The sequence below is a fragment of the Trichomycterus rosablanca genome, chromosome 21, assembly GCF_030014385.1.
Source record: "Trichomycterus rosablanca isolate fTriRos1 chromosome 21, fTriRos1.hap1, whole genome shotgun sequence".
In the NCBI taxonomy this organism is placed as follows: domain Eukaryota; kingdom Metazoa; phylum Chordata; class Actinopteri; order Siluriformes; family Trichomycteridae; genus Trichomycterus; species Trichomycterus rosablanca.
Genome location: NC_086008.1, coordinates 17,085,631 through 17,106,262, shown reverse-complemented (window position 1 = coordinate 17,106,262; position 20,632 = coordinate 17,085,631). Strand labels below are relative to the sequence as shown.

The 20,632-nt window shown below is 38.9% G+C and overlaps 1 protein-coding gene across 2 annotated transcripts in view; it reads left to right on the top strand.

The window, feature by feature from the left end:
* Window positions 1-20,632, top strand: part of smarca2 (SWI/SNF related, matrix associated, actin dependent regulator of chromatin, subfamily a, member 2) — an 89,277-nt gene that overhangs the window by 29,008 nt on the left and 39,637 nt on the right. For both annotated transcript variants that reach the window (XM_063018183.1, XM_063018184.1), the window contains exons 13-26: window positions 2,977-3,034; window positions 3,794-3,891; window positions 4,045-4,192; window positions 5,929-6,092; window positions 8,276-8,342; window positions 8,422-8,532; window positions 8,647-8,889; window positions 10,605-10,718; window positions 14,918-15,025; window positions 15,109-15,195; window positions 16,340-16,386; window positions 16,531-16,697; window positions 16,921-17,084; window positions 17,665-17,892. In XM_063018183.1, the coding sequence (XP_062874253.1) occupies window positions 2,977-3,034; window positions 3,794-3,891; window positions 4,045-4,192; window positions 5,929-6,092; window positions 8,276-8,342; window positions 8,422-8,532; window positions 8,647-8,889; window positions 10,605-10,718; window positions 14,918-15,025; window positions 15,109-15,195; window positions 16,340-16,386; window positions 16,531-16,697; window positions 16,921-17,084; window positions 17,665-17,892 (1,804 nt within the window). The remainder of the gene's footprint in view (window positions 1-2,976; window positions 3,035-3,793; window positions 3,892-4,044; window positions 4,193-5,928; window positions 6,093-8,275; window positions 8,343-8,421; window positions 8,533-8,646; window positions 8,890-10,604; window positions 10,719-14,917; window positions 15,026-15,108; window positions 15,196-16,339; window positions 16,387-16,530; window positions 16,698-16,920; window positions 17,085-17,664; window positions 17,893-20,632) is intronic.

Below are 20,632 nucleotides of genomic sequence, written 5' to 3'. Positions count from 1 at the left end.
ACTTGCTGCTGTTTTTAAAAACAGTTTAAATTGTTCTCCTGTGTCTTTGGGGGTATTTGAAAGTTTTGAACTGCTGGCTTTTAAAGTTTTAAGTGATAACCCAGTGCTTTGTGTTGTAATTTATCGGCCACCTAAGACAAATGCATATTTTCTTTTAGAATTCTCGGAATTGTTGTCATCCATTGTACTTGACTTTGATAAGATTTTATTGTTAGGGGATTTTAACATGCATGTAAATGACAGTGCAAGTGGATGGTCCAAAGAATTCTTAGATACTGCTGAATCTTTTAATTTTGTGCAACATGTGTCAGGCCCAACCCATGTTCGTGGACATACTTTGGATTTGGTTTTTACTTTAGGGCTTAGTCTAAATTCTCTGTGGTCGGAAGATTTGGGAATTTCTGACCACAAATGCATTTGTTTTGAGTCTATCTTTCAGTCTAAAGCTGCAAATTCCAAACACATTAGATGCTCTCGGCTTTTTAATGAAGACACAGTGGCAAAATTTTCAGCTATATTTAATGATTTATCTGCACCATTATTGCAGTCTGCAGATCTTACTGTTATGGCTGATTCTTTTAATGATTTATGTTTAACAGTTTTAGATGAGGTAGCTCCATTTAAGACCAGATCTAAATTAACAACTCTATCTCCTTGGTTAAACAGTGAAATTCTGGATCTCAAAAGGAAACGTAGACAGGCGGAGCGTAAATGGAAACAGTCCCAGCTTCAGGTGCACTACCTGTATATGAGGGATTTGATGGTGGTGTACAACAGTAAAGTTAAGGATGCAAGAGCTGCATATTTTAATAACTTAATTACTGTTAATAGGCATAGGCCAAGGTTCCTGTTTTCTACCATTGATTCTCTCATTAATGGTGTTGAGTTGAACAGGCAAGATTCAGACATTGGATGTGAACAGTTTTTAGAGTACTTTTTAAACAGAATCACTGAAATTAGAGCCAATATTTTTCCTCCTTCGGATTGTGTGGAAATTTGTCCTGTCAGCTATAACAGTGATATTTTAAATTGTTTTACCCCTATTTCTATGGATGAGCTAATGGGAATCGTGCAGTACCTGCAACCATCTTCTAGTTCATTTGATGTGATTCCTCCTAACTTTCTTAAAAAAGTTTTGAAATCAGTGGGTCCTCTTTTGCTAGCCATTGTGAACCTTTCTCTTAGTTCGGGCATTGTACCAACCTGTTTTAAAGTGGCAAGTGTACAGCCTCTTTTGAAGAAGCCAGGCCTTGACCCAAATGATTGTGCTAGCTTTAGACCCATTTCAAAACTTCCTTTTCTATCAAAAATCTTGGAGAAGGTTGTGTCTGATCAACTTCTGCACGCACTGGAAGAAAATAATGTCTTTGAAAAATTTCAGTCTGGTTTTCGAAAAAAGCACAGCACAGAAACTGCACTGGTGAGAATCTTAAATGATATTTTAATGCACTCAGATTCAGGGGAAATAACAGTGTTGGTTTTACTTGATCTTAGTGCAGCCTTTGATACAGTAGATCATGATATCCTAATAAACAGGCTCAGTGAATGGATTGGCATATCAGGATCAGCACTGGATTGGTTTCGGTCATTTTTATCCAATAGGAAATTTTCTGTTTCCATTGGAGATAAGATGTCCTTGAAGGCTGATTTTACCTGTGGGGTACCTCAGGGTTCTATTCTTGGCCCTGTTTTATTCTTATTATATATGCTCCCCCTGGGTAATTTAATTAGACGTTTTAATATTTCTTTTCATTTTTATGCAGACGATATGCAACTGTACCTCTCTGTTAAACGAAATGAATTCAGTGGATTAGGCAATCTAACTGAGTGCATTGCAGCTATCAAGAATTGGATGAATTATAATTTTCTTAAATTAAATGAGGACAAAACCGAAGTTCTAGTTGTTGGTCTAGACAACATACCCAGAGATTTGGAGATGGCCCTTGGTTCTCTCGTTTCAAGAATTAACACTTTCCCAAGAAATTTGGGTGTTGTGTTTGATTCTCACTTGCAATTTTCTGGCCATATAAATAAGCTTGTTCAGTCTTGCTTCCTTCAGCTAAGAAATATTGCAAAGCTTAGACAGGTTTTGTCTTTTCAAGACTTGGAGAAAATCATCCATGCTTTTATTTCATCTCGACTGGATTACTGCAATGCTTTGTATACTTGCCTCAGTCAAGGAGCTGTGTCAAGACTCCAGATGGTTCAGAATGCAGCTGCTCGGCTTTTAACAAAAACTAGACGTAGAGACCACATCAGTCCAGTGCTGGCCTCACTTCATTGGTTGCCAGTAAAATTTAGGATAGATTTTAAAATTTTAGTTCTTACCTTTAAGGCTCTACATGGGGAAGCACCTGATTATATTTGTGAATTGCTGGTTCCTCACAAAAGTTGTAGGTCTTTGAGGTCATCTAATAAAGAGCTTCTGGTTGTGCCCCGTACCAAACAGAGGCGGAAAGGGGACTGTGCTTTTTCTGTCCAGGCTCCTAAATTATGGAATAGTCTCCCACTCGATATCAGACTCTCTGAGTCTACATTAACCTTCAAGAAATGTCTTAAGACACATTTTTATTCATTAGCATTTCAGAGTAGTGATCTTAAGCAATGGGGCTGACGTTCTTTGGTAAAGTGTTTGTGTATGTATATGTGTGTATATATATGTATGTATGTGTAGTTAAAGTGCATTTAAAAATTTTATTTGTGCTATTGTATTAATGTTTTTATGTCACTGTGTAGCTTTTATGATTATTAATTTTTGTGTTTTTATTGTATTATACTTGACCGCATTGTAAAGCACTTTGTGGCTTGGTCCTAGAAAAGCGCTATATAAATAAACTTTACTTACTTACTTACTTACTTATTAGATTGCTGTGCCACCTGAAACAAAGAGAAATAGCTATTTTTTTTGTTGGATGTACATAAAAAAAAGTACAAATATTAAGCTTACATTTGTCATGTATGTCCATCTTAACACAGTTATGAAGTGGCCCCAAGATCAGACAGTGAAGAAAGTGGTTCAGATTTTGAAGAAGAGGTAAGTGTTCAGATTATTAGTCAATTTAATTAACATTTAACATCTAATGGCTAACTGCTATGCAGGTATTAGTCAACAACAATCCTGGGTGCATAGTGCATAAACCAATTATTTGTGTTTGTTGAACAGGAGAGAAAGCAGCAGCAATGCTTAAAAGTGGTCCAAATTAGCACTGCATACACTATATGCCAAAAGTATATGGACACCTGATCATAACCTTGTTGGACATTCCATTTTAAAAACAAATGAGTGACCTCTGTGTGATTTTTACAGCTATAACAACAGCCACTTTTCTGAGAAGTCTTCTCATGGGACTTTAAAGGATATCTGTGGGAATTTGTGCCGATTTAGTCAAAAGAGCATTTGTATGACTGGACACTGCCAAACCCAGTGATCCCAGATGAAAATGGACCCTCCGCAACTCTGACCAGGATAAAGCAGAAACTGTACAAACTTGCTTTAACCTGCTAATATATGTAGTGAACCGATAGTTGTACTGCTTCCTTTGTTGACCTTTACTCTAATCTGAAGCATTAAAATAAGAGGTCAAAGTAAGCTTGACTTGGACAGGTTGGCTAGCAAGATGGACAAATAAAACATTTTTTTATGAAGCAGTCAACACCAGAATTCCCAGACTGCAAGTTAGCCATAGCTAAAATGCCAGGTTGAACCCATAATTTTGCCTTTTTTCTTGCTAGTCAGTTAATAATTGAGCCAACGGGACAAACCTCAATTTTATTCATGTTTTTGACTTCTCAGGATGAAGATGAGGGCACCCGGGCTGAATCAGAGGAAAAGAAAATTACAGATCCCAACAGTGATGAAGTGTGTGAAAAAGCCGCCAAACACATCATAGAGTATGTAGCATGCTATGGGAATTATGGGAGCGGGAAAGTGTTAATTACCTGTTTATTATCAGGCTGTTTTGATTATATGTTTAATAGTATTGTATTGTATTTAATTTGATTATATATTTAACAGCTCATATTGTAAAACCTCAATGTCTGTAGGTCTGCCAAACAGGATGTGGATGATGAGTACAGCGTTCCGACAGGAGAGACCAGTTCACAGTCCTACTATGGTGTAGCGCATGCAGTCATTGAGAGAGTAGAAAAGCAGTCACCTTTGCTGGTGAACGGCTTACTAAAACATTACCAGGTACTTTATTTACTTTATGTACACAATACCAAATCAGTCCAATCTGAACCAAATGGTCAAAAACTGATTTGTTCATATTTAGGGGCTTTACAACAAGTTAAATAAATGATAACAAGCTAGGCCACCCAACCCTGTTTTGAAATTATAAAATATTTACAAGATTAAAAATGAAATAATTAACAGTACATTGCTGCTTATAAAATATTCACTAAACTGAAGAAACTTACAATAAATATAGAAAATCTTCGTAGCCCTTTGAGATCATTTTTTGTTTTGTTTTACAGCCTGACAAAAAAAAAAAACTCGCACAAAGATCTTTCTCCGGCTTTACTTAATCATTTGTTTGTTTGTACAACTGAGCCACATTTTGCTTTAATTACAGCCATTTTTCATGATTGTTGACACATTCACAGACCAACCAATCTTAGCCATACAGACCTGTAAGTCTTTCAAATTTGCCAATGGAATTTCGCTAGCTTCCCTGATCTGTATTCTCCTGACTACTATCATTCAGTCTGGAGGGACGGCCTGATCTTGACAAGGTGTTGGTGGTGCCATACATTTCCCAATTCTTGATGATACTTTGAACGGTACTTAGGGGGATAGTTAATGCTGCTGAAATCTTTTTGTATCCTTCTCTTTACTTCTACCTTTTTACAACTTTATCAAAATGCTCTTTTAAAAGCACCTTTCCAACATGGTAAATTTTTGTGTTACAATAAGCATGACTATTAGTGGAATCCTGAAGAAACAGCTGGTTTTCTCTACAGTTGATGTCAGGTGTGGGCCAGTTTGTGATATTGTAGTTTATAATGATAACTCAATTACTTACCCAAACAGATTTTTTTTACTAATAAAATTATAATAATTTATCCGATTATTTAAATGTTTAATTGTTACGTTGATAATGAGGGTTCATTTGTTCATGCAGCTGTAAAAAGTTATACAGTGGTACCTTGTAACTTAACGTTCCCTAAACTTCATCGAGAAATTTATACCCTTAAACTCAACGTGTGTACGACTGCTGCTTTGCTCAGCACTCAGCTTGAGCGGTGTGGTAAACCGTCATGCGAACATCGTCATGCGAATCTGCATTTGTGTGTAATAACCGTCAAATTTACTCTGAAAGCTCCTCATGTATCTGTGTTTTTCTGGATTTTTCTTCTGTTTCACTTTTAAACTTGTGTTATAGCTCGGGGTTCTGAGAAATTGTAAGAATCAGCTTTTTCGATAGTCACTTATCTTAAGAAAAAATAATTTTACTTAATGTATTAAAAGAACAACATAGAAAGACTAAACCTCTTAATTATTACTGCTTATTTGTTCTTTCCACTAATTAAGAAGCATAAGAAAACAATAAAAAAGTAAAGGTAAAGAGCATTTTTGATTGTTTTTTAACTGTTTGTTAATTGTATTTCAGTGTTGTTATATTACAGTTGTGTTATTGTCAGTGTATAAGTGTTAAAAACAACCCCATTATTTTACATTAGCCTAAAATATATGCAGTTCCACGGGACAATGGAACGCATTAACAGGTTTCCCATACATCCTTATGGGAAAAAATACCTTAAAACTCAACGCCACTCTTAGAACCAATTGACGTTGAATTTCAAGGTACCACTGTACTATATTTATAATTCATATGCTTCTTTGAAAGTTTAATGTGACAAAAAACAAGGATTTTCACAGGTTATGATGATTTTCTCTAGACACTGTGCTTTATTTTTTCTGATTAGATCCAGGGACTGGAATGGATGGTATCCCTGTACAACAACAACCTTAATGGCATCCTAGCGGACGAGATGGGGCTAGGGAAGACCATCCAGACCATCGCCCTCATCACATATCTCATGGAAAACAAAAGGCTTAATGGTCCATATCTGATTATTGTGCCACTGTCGTAAGTTCCATGCTTACAGTCACATCACACTGGGCTAACAAGCAGCCACACATCTTTTCTGGTTTTTACACTTGGCTTAAATGTTATGGTTCATACCAAGGGTTGATTCTGAATATGAGTGTAATTAGTGCAGGACTGTGTTTACAGGACAGGCACAATCTTTCCAAACCCTGGCAACTTTATGCCTGATGTGCAGGGAGTTTTTGCCAAATGGTAGATAAAATGTAAATATTTTATTATTGTTCATCACAAATCAACTTATGATGCAACGTTGCTCTTATTCAAACAGATCAAGTTTATTTTGCGTTTTATACGTTGTATTTACTTATTTAATTTCTGTTTAGTTTTATATGTATGATAAGAGATGTATGATATTGTTTTATAAGAGACTGCATATATGGTCTCTGTGTTTATATTCTTTTATTATAAGGTTCTGTTACTCACTAGTGCAAAACCTGAAACAAAAAATGTGTTCGTTTTCAACTGATCACATTCTTTATTTCTGACTTCAAACCAGGATGCTTTCACAAATTGTGTGTTCTATACCCTATCTTGCTGAAGGTGAACTCCAGACCCTCATTTTCAAGTCAAGTCAACTTTATTTTTATATAGCGCTTTTTCAGGTGGACCTAAGATCGGTACCCTGGAGTCCACCTGTTTTCAATCATGCCCAATGTATTCAATGCATTTTATTTTAAATGCATTTTCTACACATTTACCCTCCATAACTTTTCATACATCTGCTGTATATCTGCTGTATCTGCTTCTTGGCCCTCACAACTGTGACACAGTCTGACATCGGCCCTTAACCTTAGCTACTGACGGATTAGCCTCCAGTCCAGGGTATTACTGCCTTGTGCCCAATGTTTTCTAGTGGAGCTGAACCTGCTGTGATCATCAACAGGATAAAGCAAATGAGGCCAGAGGACATTAGAAAATTTGTTTAAAAAGAAATAAAGAAATCTGTAAAGCACACAGTTACAAAAACAATGGGATGGTTTCGTATTTGTCTTCAAAAAAGTTTCGTAAAAATACCACACAGGCTACATTAACATGTTATACATTTTTTATTTCTGATCCTCACGAAAACATGTCTTTGTGACATTTCCCAAAATAAATTACCTTTGCAAATATCAGTCATGATGTTATGGCTCAGATAAATCAGACTGTTGAGAATGAGGATGTTCATGCAGACACAGACAGCACTAATTAGTGTCAGTACGTGGAAGAAAAATTAGTACATGGCCACTTAATCGGGTCACTAGTTTGTTATTTACTCAATAAAAAAATATGAGACTACAGTGTTAAACAGATTTAGCCATGCTACTACAATAATAAGTGCACACTACACTTACAGCCTAAGATAGATTGTCCTACAGTTCATCCTGGTGCTGTCTTGTCCGTAAATAAATGATGCACCCGTGCCTGGCTGTCCACACAATCCTGCAGAAAACTGGATTACTCAGGCTAGTTGATGTTCTTACATTGCTCCAGAGTCCTGTGACCTTTCTAGGTGCTTTTGATGGACAGGGGTAAGGAAAGTTAGAATGAATACTTTAATTTCCCTGTGGCTACACATCCCCATACACAAAAGGGTTTGATGCACTGTGATGCACATTCACCTCATCAGCAGTATTAAAATGATCTGCAATTTGAGCTACAGTACCTCTTCTGGTGATCCGTACCAGATGCCATAGCCTTAATATTCTCTGACATCAGTGAGTGATGTCAGCTCATTGTAGCCTGTACCTCCTTAGAACACTCTCACTGAGTATTGACCACACCACCTGTGAGCACCGCTTTCTGTTTAAAGAGATACTTTGATCCAGTCATCTGCCTGTATTGATATGGACTTATCAAAGTTACTCAGGTCTTTATGCTTTATCTGCTGCATTCAACACATGTACTACCAGTAATATCCCTGACCATGGCATGCACAATTGGTAAAATATAAGTATTACATAGAACATTTTAAAGGTGTTGCTTTAAGATTTTGGTTTGATAGGTCATGGTACATGGTTTAAAATGTGAAAACCATTGATTTAAGTGAAAAAAGAGGAGCTGGGAGTAAATATTTTTGAGACACTGTATGTCTTCTCCCAAATCAATTGTAACCTTGCTGCTGTAATCCCATGTGCGTAGGATAATCCTAACAGAAAAAAAATCTACTTTCTGTTTTACAGAACATTGTCCAACTGGGTCTATGAACTTGACAAGTGGGCTCCATCTATTGTGAAAATTTCTTACAAGGTCAGCTCTGATTTACTTATTTATGAATTACAAAAAAAGTCTGATGAGGATAAGTAACCAGTGACTGTTTTTGTTATAGGGCACACCCTCTTTGCGGAGGTCACTGGTGCCACAGCTTCGCAGTGGAAAATTCAACGTGCTCATCACCACATACGAGTACATCATCAAGGACAAGCACATTCTAGCCAAGGTAAGAGCACACCAGCAGGTTACAGCTTCTCTTTTAGTAGTGAAACATACGTTTTTTAAAGAACCTTTGTGTTACTGTGTTTGCTTCTATAATTATTTTGCTCTTCACACTTAGATTCGTTGGAAGTACATGATTGTGGATGAAGGCCATCGCATGAAGAACCACCACTGCAAGCTCACCCAGGTGTTAAACACACATTATGTGGCCCCACGCAGGCTTCTTCTCACCGGAACACCTTTACAAAACAAACTGCCCGAGCTCTGGGCTCTGCTCAACTTTCTCCTGCCCACTATCTTCAAGAGCTGCAGCACCTTTGAGCAGTGGTTTAACGCTCCATTCGCCATGACTGGAGAAAGGGTGAGACGTCTATCTTGCATATTCTATCTATACGTTTCCAGTCAGGTAGAAATTAAAGCCGGTACAGGACATGAGACAATTACACATTGTTTTCTTAAAATTTCAATTTAAAGTGATTAAATCCTGATATGCCTTCTATATTTTAAAAGCATAAAGTAGTAGCTACTTTGGGCAAATGAAAGCTGTCATGTCTGGATGAGGGCAGTAAGTGGCCTTCTTCCACGTTGTTGCAACCTAAAGACTAAAGACATAGTACATGTGCTGTACTGGCTTTTCGTATCTCATTTTTGTTTCACTTTGCTGATGTGTTGCCAAGTAACAAGTGATGCACTTCCAGTTAATAACAAGCTTTATGCTCACAAACCTATTTAGTGTCTGCTGTTTATTAACACGAAAACTGTTAGGTCGACTGCACACTAGAACTGGCAACAAATTATTTTTTAGTTTTTTGTCCTTTATTCCTTTCAACTTGGCTTATTTGCACTTTGTATTTTAAACTAATGTTACTTGGTTTTGTAAATAAACCAGATGCCTTTTGTATCCTACTGTGTGAAGGCAAGTCAGGGAATTGTTAGCATTACATAGCAGCAATTCATTTGTTGTGGAACTTTTTAGCAGAAGGTATTGTCAGTACTAAAGTACTTCTTTAATTTACTTAGTTTCTTTATTTTGTTAAACTGTTGTATAAATGAGTTTATCAAAGCTGTAATTATCCACTACAATAAGACACTCCTGTTGCTTAATTACATAGCGGTAGTTACAGATTCATTATCTTTGGGACTGTGCATATGCACATTTTTTAAAAATTAAATCATTTGCTAAATTAGATGTAATCAACACAGGTAGCTAGGGTATACAAAGCGTGACACCATCAATTACATCAATTTCCACAGGCATAGAACATTTGAATTGGAATCAATTAGCATCGCTCCTTATGGAGAGAAATTAAAACCAAATTAAAATGCCATCAGTGGAAAAATGGAAAAGGCAATACACACGTCATTGCTTTTCCATAGCAACATGCAGAATATGTGCAAAACCTCTGTTATTTTCTTTTGTACATCACTTGACAATAAACAAAATGCACTGTTCAATTCCATTCCCAGATTTGAGGCCGTGGTTAATGGGGCTGTACAGACAAAATCGTTCCTAATCAATCACAGATTACGTAAACACATGGTGTCAGTAAAGTTCATTTGCAGTAAGGTGCCATTCTTTAGCTATTTTATCATACAGAATAGCGAGAGAAATGTCAAACGAAGACTGGCAGATTTATTGCGAGAGACGCTTAATAGCCTTGAAGAAACAGTAGAAACAACATCGGCGACAAAGTTACAGCTGTGAGCAACTTACTTCTGTGTTGTTTCCCAGACACACCCCAAACCCTATTTACTTTTCATTTTGCACAAATATAGCACTACTTGGACTAAAATACAACAAATATACTGTGTTTTCTATTGGCACAATCAAAGCACCACACAGTTAAATGAAGTACAGCTGTGAGCTGATTGCATTTCAAGCTGATTTGTATTCACAAGATTTTAGCATTTTATATGCAAATCCTCAGGTATTACTTTTTCAGTAAAGAGGTCAATGTGAAAATGAGGTGTATATTGCAATTAACATTTTTCTTTTGCAGTAATTATTTTTTTATTAGTAATCTCTTCCTGATCAAAATATAAAAATCAGCCATAGATTTTCCTGCTGTTTAACAGGTGGATCTGAACGAAGAGGAAACCATTCTGATCATCCGCAGACTTCACAAAGTGCTCCGCCCTTTCTTGCTGCGTAGACTGAAAAAGGAAGTGGAGTCTCAGTTGCCAGAGAAGGTGATTGCATTATTTAATTTCCAGACTGATTTTCCATTGCATTAGACTTTCATACATTTAATGTGATTGCAGTAATGGTTGCTTGGGATTTTCATTGAATTATGAACATAATAGGCTGAGGACATTTTTTTTCATTTCATCTTTATCGACCGCTCTATCCTGGTCAGGGTTGCGCCAGGTCTAGATTTCCCGGAAAACACTGGTTACAAGGCAGAAATACCTTAGAAAGGACGCCAATTCATCACAGGGCTCGGGCCAGACATAGCCAATAATATGTGTGTAGACACCCTACCCGGTTTGAATCTAAGAGGTGATGGTCTAGCGCAGTGTTTCTCAACCTTTTTTCAGTCACGGCACCCTTTAAAAGTATGCAAAATCTCAAGTCACCCCAGTCTAAAACGTATTAAAAAACTTACACTCTGCATCCCTCAGACTGCTAACACACACGCACACACACCATAAGGTGTCATTTAGGGAGGGAGGGAGGGGTAAACGTGACTTACTTTTAATGGGAAACCTGAGCCTGGGATGATGCACACAATCGCCCTATTCTGACAGGGATGGATGAGAGGCAGACACGGAGCTCCTGGTCCAGAGCCCTCAGTCGTTCCCTGTACTTGTTCTTGATGTAAGTTAGGCTCGAAAAGCTCAGTTCGCTCCATGAACGAATCAGATTTAACATAATTAAATTAGTTTATAGTTTATTTCTCAATTATTTGTCATTATACTAAGAGCACTGCTTCTTTTCTGCATGTTCTCTCTGTAGCTCGGTTACGGCTCTCTCAACTCAAACTCAAAAGAAGCTTTATGGCATGACAAATAAAGACATTTGTATTGCCAAAGCAAGTTAGAGAGAAATAATAAAAAATTACAGTAAGAAAGAACAAATATATACAAAACAGTTACAAAATAGAATAAAATATTAATAAAAACAGTGCAAAATAACAACAATAAAAATTATAATATTTACAGTAATGAGGTAGTTATAATGATCAGTTTGTGTGTGTGTGTGTCTCTCGCGCTCTCTCTCGCTCTCTGTGTGTGTGTGTGTGTGTGTGTGTGTGTGTGTGTGTGTGTGTGTGTTGCTTGCTCTCCGTTCTCCATTTTCGGATTTGAATTTCGATAATAAACAGCTCTCATTATGACTGATTGATTCCCTCTACTGATGCGAAGCGGAATGGGTGGATTACAGTCGATAAGAACTGCGCAGAAATAAAAATATATATAGCCGCTCCCAGAGGTGCGACTCGGTTCCTTTTGTTTATTTTAAAGAGCCGTTCAATAGAATCAGATCATTCACGAATGACCCATAATTATCAGAATATTTTTGACGGCACCCCTGACGAAGCCAGACGGCACCCCGGTTGAGAAAGGCTGGTCTAACATAATAGACTGCTGTGCCACTCGAGAGCCTCTGAATTAACAGGGCTCTAGAGTGCGACCAATTTGGTCGCACATGCGACCTAATTTCTCAATGGTGCGACTAAAAAAAATCTCAGGTCGCACCGGTGCGACCAGGCGTCCGAGGGAAAAAAAAAACAACAGACACACATTAGGCCAATATCATGGTCTAAACCAATCAGAGATAGTGAAGGGCGGGACAATATTGTAGCGGTGATATGTGAGCGACATTCAGCTCAGCCAATCAGAATGCAGCACCAGGTTTATACACGTGCGTTTGGACGTTCTGCCGTAAGTTTAGTTTTGTATATGAGACTCGCCGGATGTCCCTAGAATGGAAGTTCGGGTTCTGGAGCTCGGCGGTGTAAAGTGTTGTAACGCTCACTTAAGTCCTGACTAAACAGTTAAAGTGACTCGACCCTGTCGTGTGCCTTTATTCCCACACCTCCACCACCGCACAGCAAAAGACCCGCAGCATCCCCACCGGACAGCGGCTAGGTGAGCCGAGCCTCTACAGTAGCAAGGGGCTAATGCTAGCGGTAAAGTGCCGCGATAGTGAAAGTAAAAACACGACAATATTTTCGTTAAGTAAAATATAAAAATAACTAAAAGACCAAAATATATTACAATACATGTAGTCAAAATACGCAGTGAGTGCACCGCAAGCGATTTTGGGAATCTGTGTAAAAGATTCAGTAAAGCCGATAATATAATGCACTGCATTTAAGATTACACTCTAACACACACACAAACATATACATATAATTTTAAATATACACACACATATAAATAGATATACACACATACATACACATTTACTCTATTATTTTTATAAGTGTGCTATAATTAGTCTGTAATACTATAATTAACTGTAAAGAAGACAGTGGCCGGCAATAGTATATTTGTGACTGGTTCTAATACATTTCGAATTGAAAGGCTGAAAAAGCCCAATGCATCTATAAAACACATTACATGCCGCGATAAATGCACTGCCCAAGTGTCCCCTCTCCCCACTGCCCTTCATAGTCAGGCAGCAGCAAACAGATCATCAGACGAAACCATGTTGACCAAATTGTTAGTTATTTCCAAGTCAATATTGCCTCTGTATGGACAGTGATTTAAAAAAAAAAAAAAAAAAGTGAACCTGTAAAACTGCGGTGTTAAATGCGATGCGGTCGAAAATTTGGGTGCACCTAACTTTTGTGCTGGTGCACCTAAGAAAAAAAGTTAGGTGCACCAGTGCAACCAGTGCAAACCGTTAGTCTAGAGCCCTGATTAAGAATGTTGGTTTTTTTTCTTGTTTAACCACCACTTTATTCTGTTCAGAAATGTGTTGTGCCCAGTTTCCCTGGAATCACTGTTGCGCAGTGCAGCAACACACCCTGGACAGGACGCCAAACGACTTCTAATCAACACAGCACCAAATAACACTGGAGCACTTTGATTTGCATTTTTTCAGCTTTAATGTGAACTGTGCCTCCATAATTTTAGGAAGAGTCAGATCAGGGCATAATCTGATGATCTTATCTAATAATAAAAATAATTTTTAGATGCTAGTGTGTTGGGGTGATGCAGCAGTAAACTGCACTAGTCCACTACTGCTGGGATCCAGGGCTTGTATCCACAGTGGTGCTATCAGCCGATTGGGTGTCCGCATACAGACATGATTAGCTAGGTCTAAGGGTGGCATCCTGTCTGGGGTGTGTTATTGCGTTGCATTTAGTAATTCTGGGGAAACTGGACCTGCCGTGTCCCTGAGCTAGATAAACCGGTGGAAAAACAGCAAAACAAAATTTAAAAATGTAGATGTCCTTACATATACAAGCTCTATAGAATGTTGAGATGGCAAACTGGTACAGCGGGCAGTGTGTATGCCACAGACCTGGGTTTAAATCTCATCTCTTGTTTCTCTTAGTGAGGAGTTTGGCAAGTTGTTTTAGGGTTTATGTACGTTTCCTTTGGGCACTCTGGTGCCTTGTACCCAATGTTTCCAGGCAGCACCAGACCCATTGCATCCCTGACCCTAATGCAGTGTTACCCTCCTATTTAAGTTCAGGTGTTTCAATTATTGCTAACAAATGTCTAAAATCAAATGGAACATATAAATCCAATGCTTTCTTTCAAATTTGTGACTTTTTGGGGAGACTTTGGGGACGATTTTTCCTGTTCCAGCATGACTGTGCCCTTGGATCGATTAAAGAAAACACAAATCTATTATACAGTACATCTGTGGGATGAATTCGAACACTGATTGCAAGCCAGGCCATCTTGTCCAGCATCAGTGCCTGATCTCACAGATGCTATTATAGCCACAAAGGGGCAACAACTTCCCTGTTAACTCTGGTTTTAATTGGTTGTCCATCAAGCTCATGGTCAGGGGTCCACATACCTTTGGCCATAAAATTTTATAAACCTAACACATACATTTTTAAATTTGCACCCAACCAAGTCATCTCCAATTCCTTCTTGTTAAAAACAATGATGTACAGTAAGCCCCGCCCCCTGCATGTTTTCACCTGCCCGCAGTGAGGTTCTGAGTGTCACGCTAAGCTCTCCCCATCGTCCACTGCTAAACCAGGAGACTCAACGAGACAGCAAACGGTTCAACTGTACAGCAGCAATAAATGTTCAACCTTTTCCTCCCACACAGGCACAGCCATTCAAGCCTGCGTGTAACCGCCCGGTAATAGACCGCTGCGCCACCTGAGCGCTTGACCTTAGCGCACACATGCTAGACTGTTCCAGGTAAATTAGACTAAACTGTTGAAGCATTTGTTTAATTGTCACATACTTTGCAGGTGGAGTACGTGATCAAATGTGACATGTCTGCCATCCAGAAAGTTCTCTACAGGCACATGCAAGCCAAAGGAATCCTGCTTACCGATGGCTCAGAGAAAGACAAGAAGGTAAGAAGAGAAAAGCCAAATAACGTGGTTTAGCTCTGTTTGTTATTTTGTTTGTAAGCTTAATGTGTTTGACAATTCTACAGGGTAAAGGAGGAGCGAAGACCCTGATGAACACCATCATGCAGCTGAAGAAGATTTGCAACCACCCTTACATGTTTCAGCACATTGAGGTACGTGGCCAGCTAATTAACAATAGTTCCTTTTTGTGGTTTAAATGTGTGCTGAAGTGTGTTTGCATGCACGAAAATAAAGTATTGGCAATAATTTAATTGTCAGTTATCACTACACAGTCCACCAGTGTTTGAATTTGTCAGTGTAACAAATCAGCGAAGCTGAATTGCTACTGTTTTAAATTAAGTTACATTTACTTATAATAATAATAAAAAAGTTTAATGATCTTATTAATTCCAGACAACTTTGTTTAAAAAAAATTTACACTTGTGAGCGTGAACAAATTACAGCTGACATAACAGACACATTACCTGGCAACTGTATTGTCAGAGCAGTTGAAAAGAATTTCAGGTTATGAAATCTGTGCACACAGAGTCAAGACCGTGTAAAGACTTAAGACGCAAATCCAAACATTGACTGATTTCTAGCTTTACTTTTTAGCAATATCAAGTGCTTTCACCTATGAAAGTGATCTGTTGATTAATTGTTACAGATAATTAACCACTCAGACTCCAGGTTATAATGTCAACATTGCTGTCAGTCTGCATAACATATACATGCAGGCATGATTGGCTATGTCTGAGGGGTGGCCGAGGCTCTGTGGCTGTGATATAGCGCTGGGCCCAGTGATTCTGCAAAAGCTGGACTCACCGCCACCCTGACCAGGATAAAGCGGTGGTAAAACATGACGATTAAATTATTACTACTACTACTACTACTACTACTACTACTACTAATAACCTCTTACTAATGGTACCATGCCATCCTTCCCTATTTTTTAAATTCTGTTTGTGCATTGTACCCTTTGTCTTCCAATCTAGTCAATTCAATTGCCCAGTTGAACCCCAGCCTGCCTGAGGAGGGTTCACACAGGCATCAGTACTGCATACAGTCATGCACTGCTTTCTATTATCCCCCGTCTCTGTGCAGGCGCCATCGACCAGCCAACAGAGGCCACAGATACAGCAGAGTGATAAATCCATTTGGCCCTTTCTCTCTCCAAATATAGCCAATCATGTCTGTGTAGGCACCCGGCCAGCAGATAGATGACACCCCTGCTTAAATGACAAGAGCATCATTTGTGTCTCTCTCTTTTAGAAGCCTTTGTTGACTACCAATTTTATTTTCTATTTCTTATGTTAGGAATCTTTTGCTGAGCATTTAGGCTACCCAAATGGCATCATCACCGGGTAAGCAGCTTTTTTATTAAATTCATTCTTTCCAGACTTCAGTGACAATTAATATTAATAAATTCGAGGTTTAAGTGATTTACAGAAGGGTGTAAGTTCTGCTGTATGTAAATATTTGTGAGATGTGTTGTTTTTTTTTGCCAGCCATGAGCTGTATCGAGCTTCAGGAAAATTTGAGCTGTTGGATAGGATCCTGCCTAAGCTTCAGGCCACCAGTCATCGTGTTCTGCTTTTCTGTCAGATGACATCTTTAATGACTATCATGGAAGATTACTTCTCCTACCGGAACTTCCTGTACCTACGGCTAGATGGTAATCTTTTGTTTTTAATGTTGTGTTCTGCAGAGGCATTTTGATTTCTTAAGAGCAAGCTGAAAGCTTTCAAATAGCATTAGGAATAAATGTCTGTAAACAAGCATCAGGGAATTTGTTTCTACTGTGGTTCGTTAGTAGGTGTTTGAGTTGACCTTTTATCAGAAGCTAATGCAACCTTTTGTTTTTGAGCTGATTTATTCAGCCGCTTCGTGTTTTGCAGGGACAACAAAGGCTGATGACCGTGCCACTCTGCTGAAGAAGTTTAATGAGGAAGGCTCGCAGTATTTCATCTTCCTGCTGAGCACCAGAGCAGGGGGCCTGGGTCTCAATCTGCAAGCTGCCGACACTGTTGTTATTTTCGACAGCGACTGGAATCCCCATCAGGTCTGCAACTGACTGAATGCAAAACTGATGTGCTGATGTTAAATGCCATGTTTAGAAAAGGCCTGAAGAGGGAGATAAAATCACATATTTAAATGCTGTAGGCAGAATAAGTTTCAGTACTCAAAGGCCTCTTTTATTTAGTTTTGCAAATCAGTTTTGGTATTTTGGGGCCTTTAAGCATTCAGACTCAGCCAGTCCATGACAGAGCTATAATTAAAATGTTCTGGTTCTGAAGATTTTACATGCATAGGTGGGAAATGTAATTAAATGAATATGAGAATCCGTTTGGCTCCTGCTTGGGCTCCCCACAGTGGATCATTTGTACCCATATTTGATTTGGCACATTTTTGACACTAAGTGCTCCTTCTGACACACCTGTCCTATTTAATAATAACAATAGAATTACTATACTCATTATAAAAGTACTGGGACATAATGTTATTTGTTTTAAATAGATTAAAAATGTTTACATAAATCTAGCACAGATTCAGAATGTAGGACTTAAACATTTTAAAAGTATTACTTACTGAATATGAGGCCAGTAGTTGCTTTTAAGCTCTGGTTTGTTTTTGCTGTTTAGGATTTACAGGCTCAGGATCGTGCTCACCGAATCGGACAGCAGAACGAGGTGCGTGTTCTGCGTCTCTGCACCGTCAATAGTGTGGAGGAGAAGATCCTTGCTGCTGCCAAATACAAACTTAATGTTGATCAGAAGGTCATCCAGGCAGGAATGTTTGACCAGAAGTCTTCTGGCCATGAGCGCCGGGTTTTTCTGCAGGCCATCCTGGAACATGAGGAGCAGAATGAGGTAAGACCACAGCAACTAGGAAATAGTTTTCACTTTATTTTCATTAGCAGATTGCAGTGGGCAGTAATGTACATCCCGTTCAAACTAATTAGGACTGAGACATTTTAAACGCCACACTGTCAAGACAACTTAAAAACTTTTGATGTGCTTCTAATTCACAACGGGTTAGTTTAGGTTACAGATTATTTAACATATCTAACCCTTCTTAGGGGTTTCTCTTGATGTCGCTAATGCCAAGTTCACACTACACGACTTTCTGATTTGCCGGGTCGCTGTACAGTTCACACTACACGACTGAATCTTTTGCACTCGGGAGTCTTTCAGTCGGTGTGTATTTCACACTACACGACTGATCGGTGATAGGGGGTCTCACACTACACCATCTATCACCAACTGGAATTGCAGGCGAGCTTCTCTGCTCTCACAAATATCGTTTTGTTACGAAAACACACGTGAGATGTGACGAAAGGTTTAATGATACCACGTCCTAAAATGCACAAGTAGCGAGCGATCAAAGTTTGTGCACGTAAAAACAAAGAGAAAAAATAAATGAATCTTAGTGGATTTGGCTTGAGTTGTTGTGTAGTGAGTTGGAGGTTAATAAATATTTTTGCAATGCAACGTTGGTGTTTTGTAAAGAACGATAAGGTCAGAAATACTGTAAAACTTTATTATGATATTATGATATAAACTATATTAAGCCCCTGTACAGCCTTTTACACTCCTCCCCTGCATTTCTTCTCACGTTGTATCTTGCGTTCTCATTGGCTGTTCGACATAGCACTCATTGCCAGTCGGGAAACACCCATTCAGATATCTGACATGCTAGGTCGGATCAAGTTGTCAAGTTGCGATTAAGAGCCGAGTTTTGATCGCCGAGCGAACGCCGAGTTGCTCCTGAGCCAGCAAATCTAGCGCCGACCAGTCACCGAGCGAAAATCAGGGCAAAAATCGTCTAGTGTGAACTAGGCATTAGGGAAATTATTTAAAATTCTTTAATTACATTTTATGAAATGGTTGAATGTCCACAAACCTTTGGCTTTATAGTACATTATTAAATATCCTGGTGTGTTTATATGTCAAACACTAAGCTCATCAGTCTGTTTAAGGCTGCTCTGTACTAATACAGCTAGGATGACATCACAGAACTTGTGACGCATCACAGCCTCCCATCAACTGAAACCTCACGTTCATCCTCCTCATCTACACTAAACACACGCAGCATTCAGACGATTCTCTAGTCTCTGTTCACATTGTATTTAAAACAAACTTACAAATTACTATCCAGATGTCCTCCATTGGACCTTTTGCATTTTGCCAGATGCCAGTTGACCAAAACATCACTGTGCTAATTTCTGGATTTTTTAATCTGGCACTTAATGAAAATGAAGTCGAGCCAATGAAGGTCATCGAGCAGGGTGAGGAGATTGAACCCATGGAGGTCGATGCTCCACAGGTATCCCGGCCATCCTGTTTGCTCCGGTATGAACCCATGGAGGTCGATGCTCCACAGGTATCCCGGGCATCTTGTTCACTCCGGTAAGCTCTCCAGGAAAGACAGCTTCTTATTAGTAAGCTGATGGGATCGTACCAAGCAAAAAAAAAAAAAAACTAAGAGGTGCTTCTGCTCCAGACCAACATAAAAATCTTAGTGGTGAAGAAGCAACACTGGTCTTCTTTGATTTTTGTATTAGAATTTTCAATCTCAATGAAAATTACATTTTCATCAAATGACTTTCTGCAAATCTAAAAAAAAGCCAGTGTGGCCAGAAGCTTCCTTTCAGATGATCTCTGGAACTGATCTCGATTTACAGCTCTGCTCAGGCTTCAGATTACTCCGCTTGGTGTTCAATAAAGAGAGTCAAGCCTCTGGAAGGCAGTGAACAAGACAAGGCAGTTCAGCCCAAGGGGAGAGACGCACCAGCCATCTTAGAAATTTTGCAGAGCCCACAGAGATCAATAATCTGGGTGAGAGAGCCGAACCCATGGAGATCAATGTTCCAGCGTCATCCTCAGTTATCTGTCTGGTAGTGTGATTCCCGAGAGATCATCTGATCAGAGCCCATGGTATGAGAGTTCGACATACCAGAGTTGTCCCTGACATTCTGGCAATTCTGCATAGCTGTTCAGGAGTGGGATCTTGAACTTTAATTTAACATATATTGTGAGGAATCCGTTTAGTCATGCAGTTTACACAATACTAAACTGGTTGCTATAAGCCATCTGGGGTGGCCATATGAAGGTAGAAGCACAGTACTCTTGGACCAGATTGGGAGGAAAGTGGGAAAATGCAAAATCTGAATAAAAAGCCTTTGGCCATATAGTGCACTAATTTATTAAAGAAATACAATGTTGACAGCGCTGTTCATAGCACATAAAAATAATCAGTCCTTTGTTGCAAAACTTAAACCACCTCTGGAAGCAACCTCAGCACAAGAACCTGTTCACCATGAGGTTAATTGATAGGATTAGGTACAGCTTCTTGCCCATGGAAACCCTAAGCTCACCATCTGCAAGGAAAGCCTGTTCTAAAGCTTACCACCATTTGACCCTGGAGCATTTGAAAGGTGGTAAAAAATGAACCATATGTGGCATTTAGACTTGCTGAACATAGATCTTCCACCCAAAATGGCTTTGTTGAGCCCACAAGGTTGGTTCAGGTGGTTAAACACAACATACCCAATTGAGCTAAAGCTAGTTGGCAACAGTGCTTTGTTCATGAACATGCTTGTATATAAAA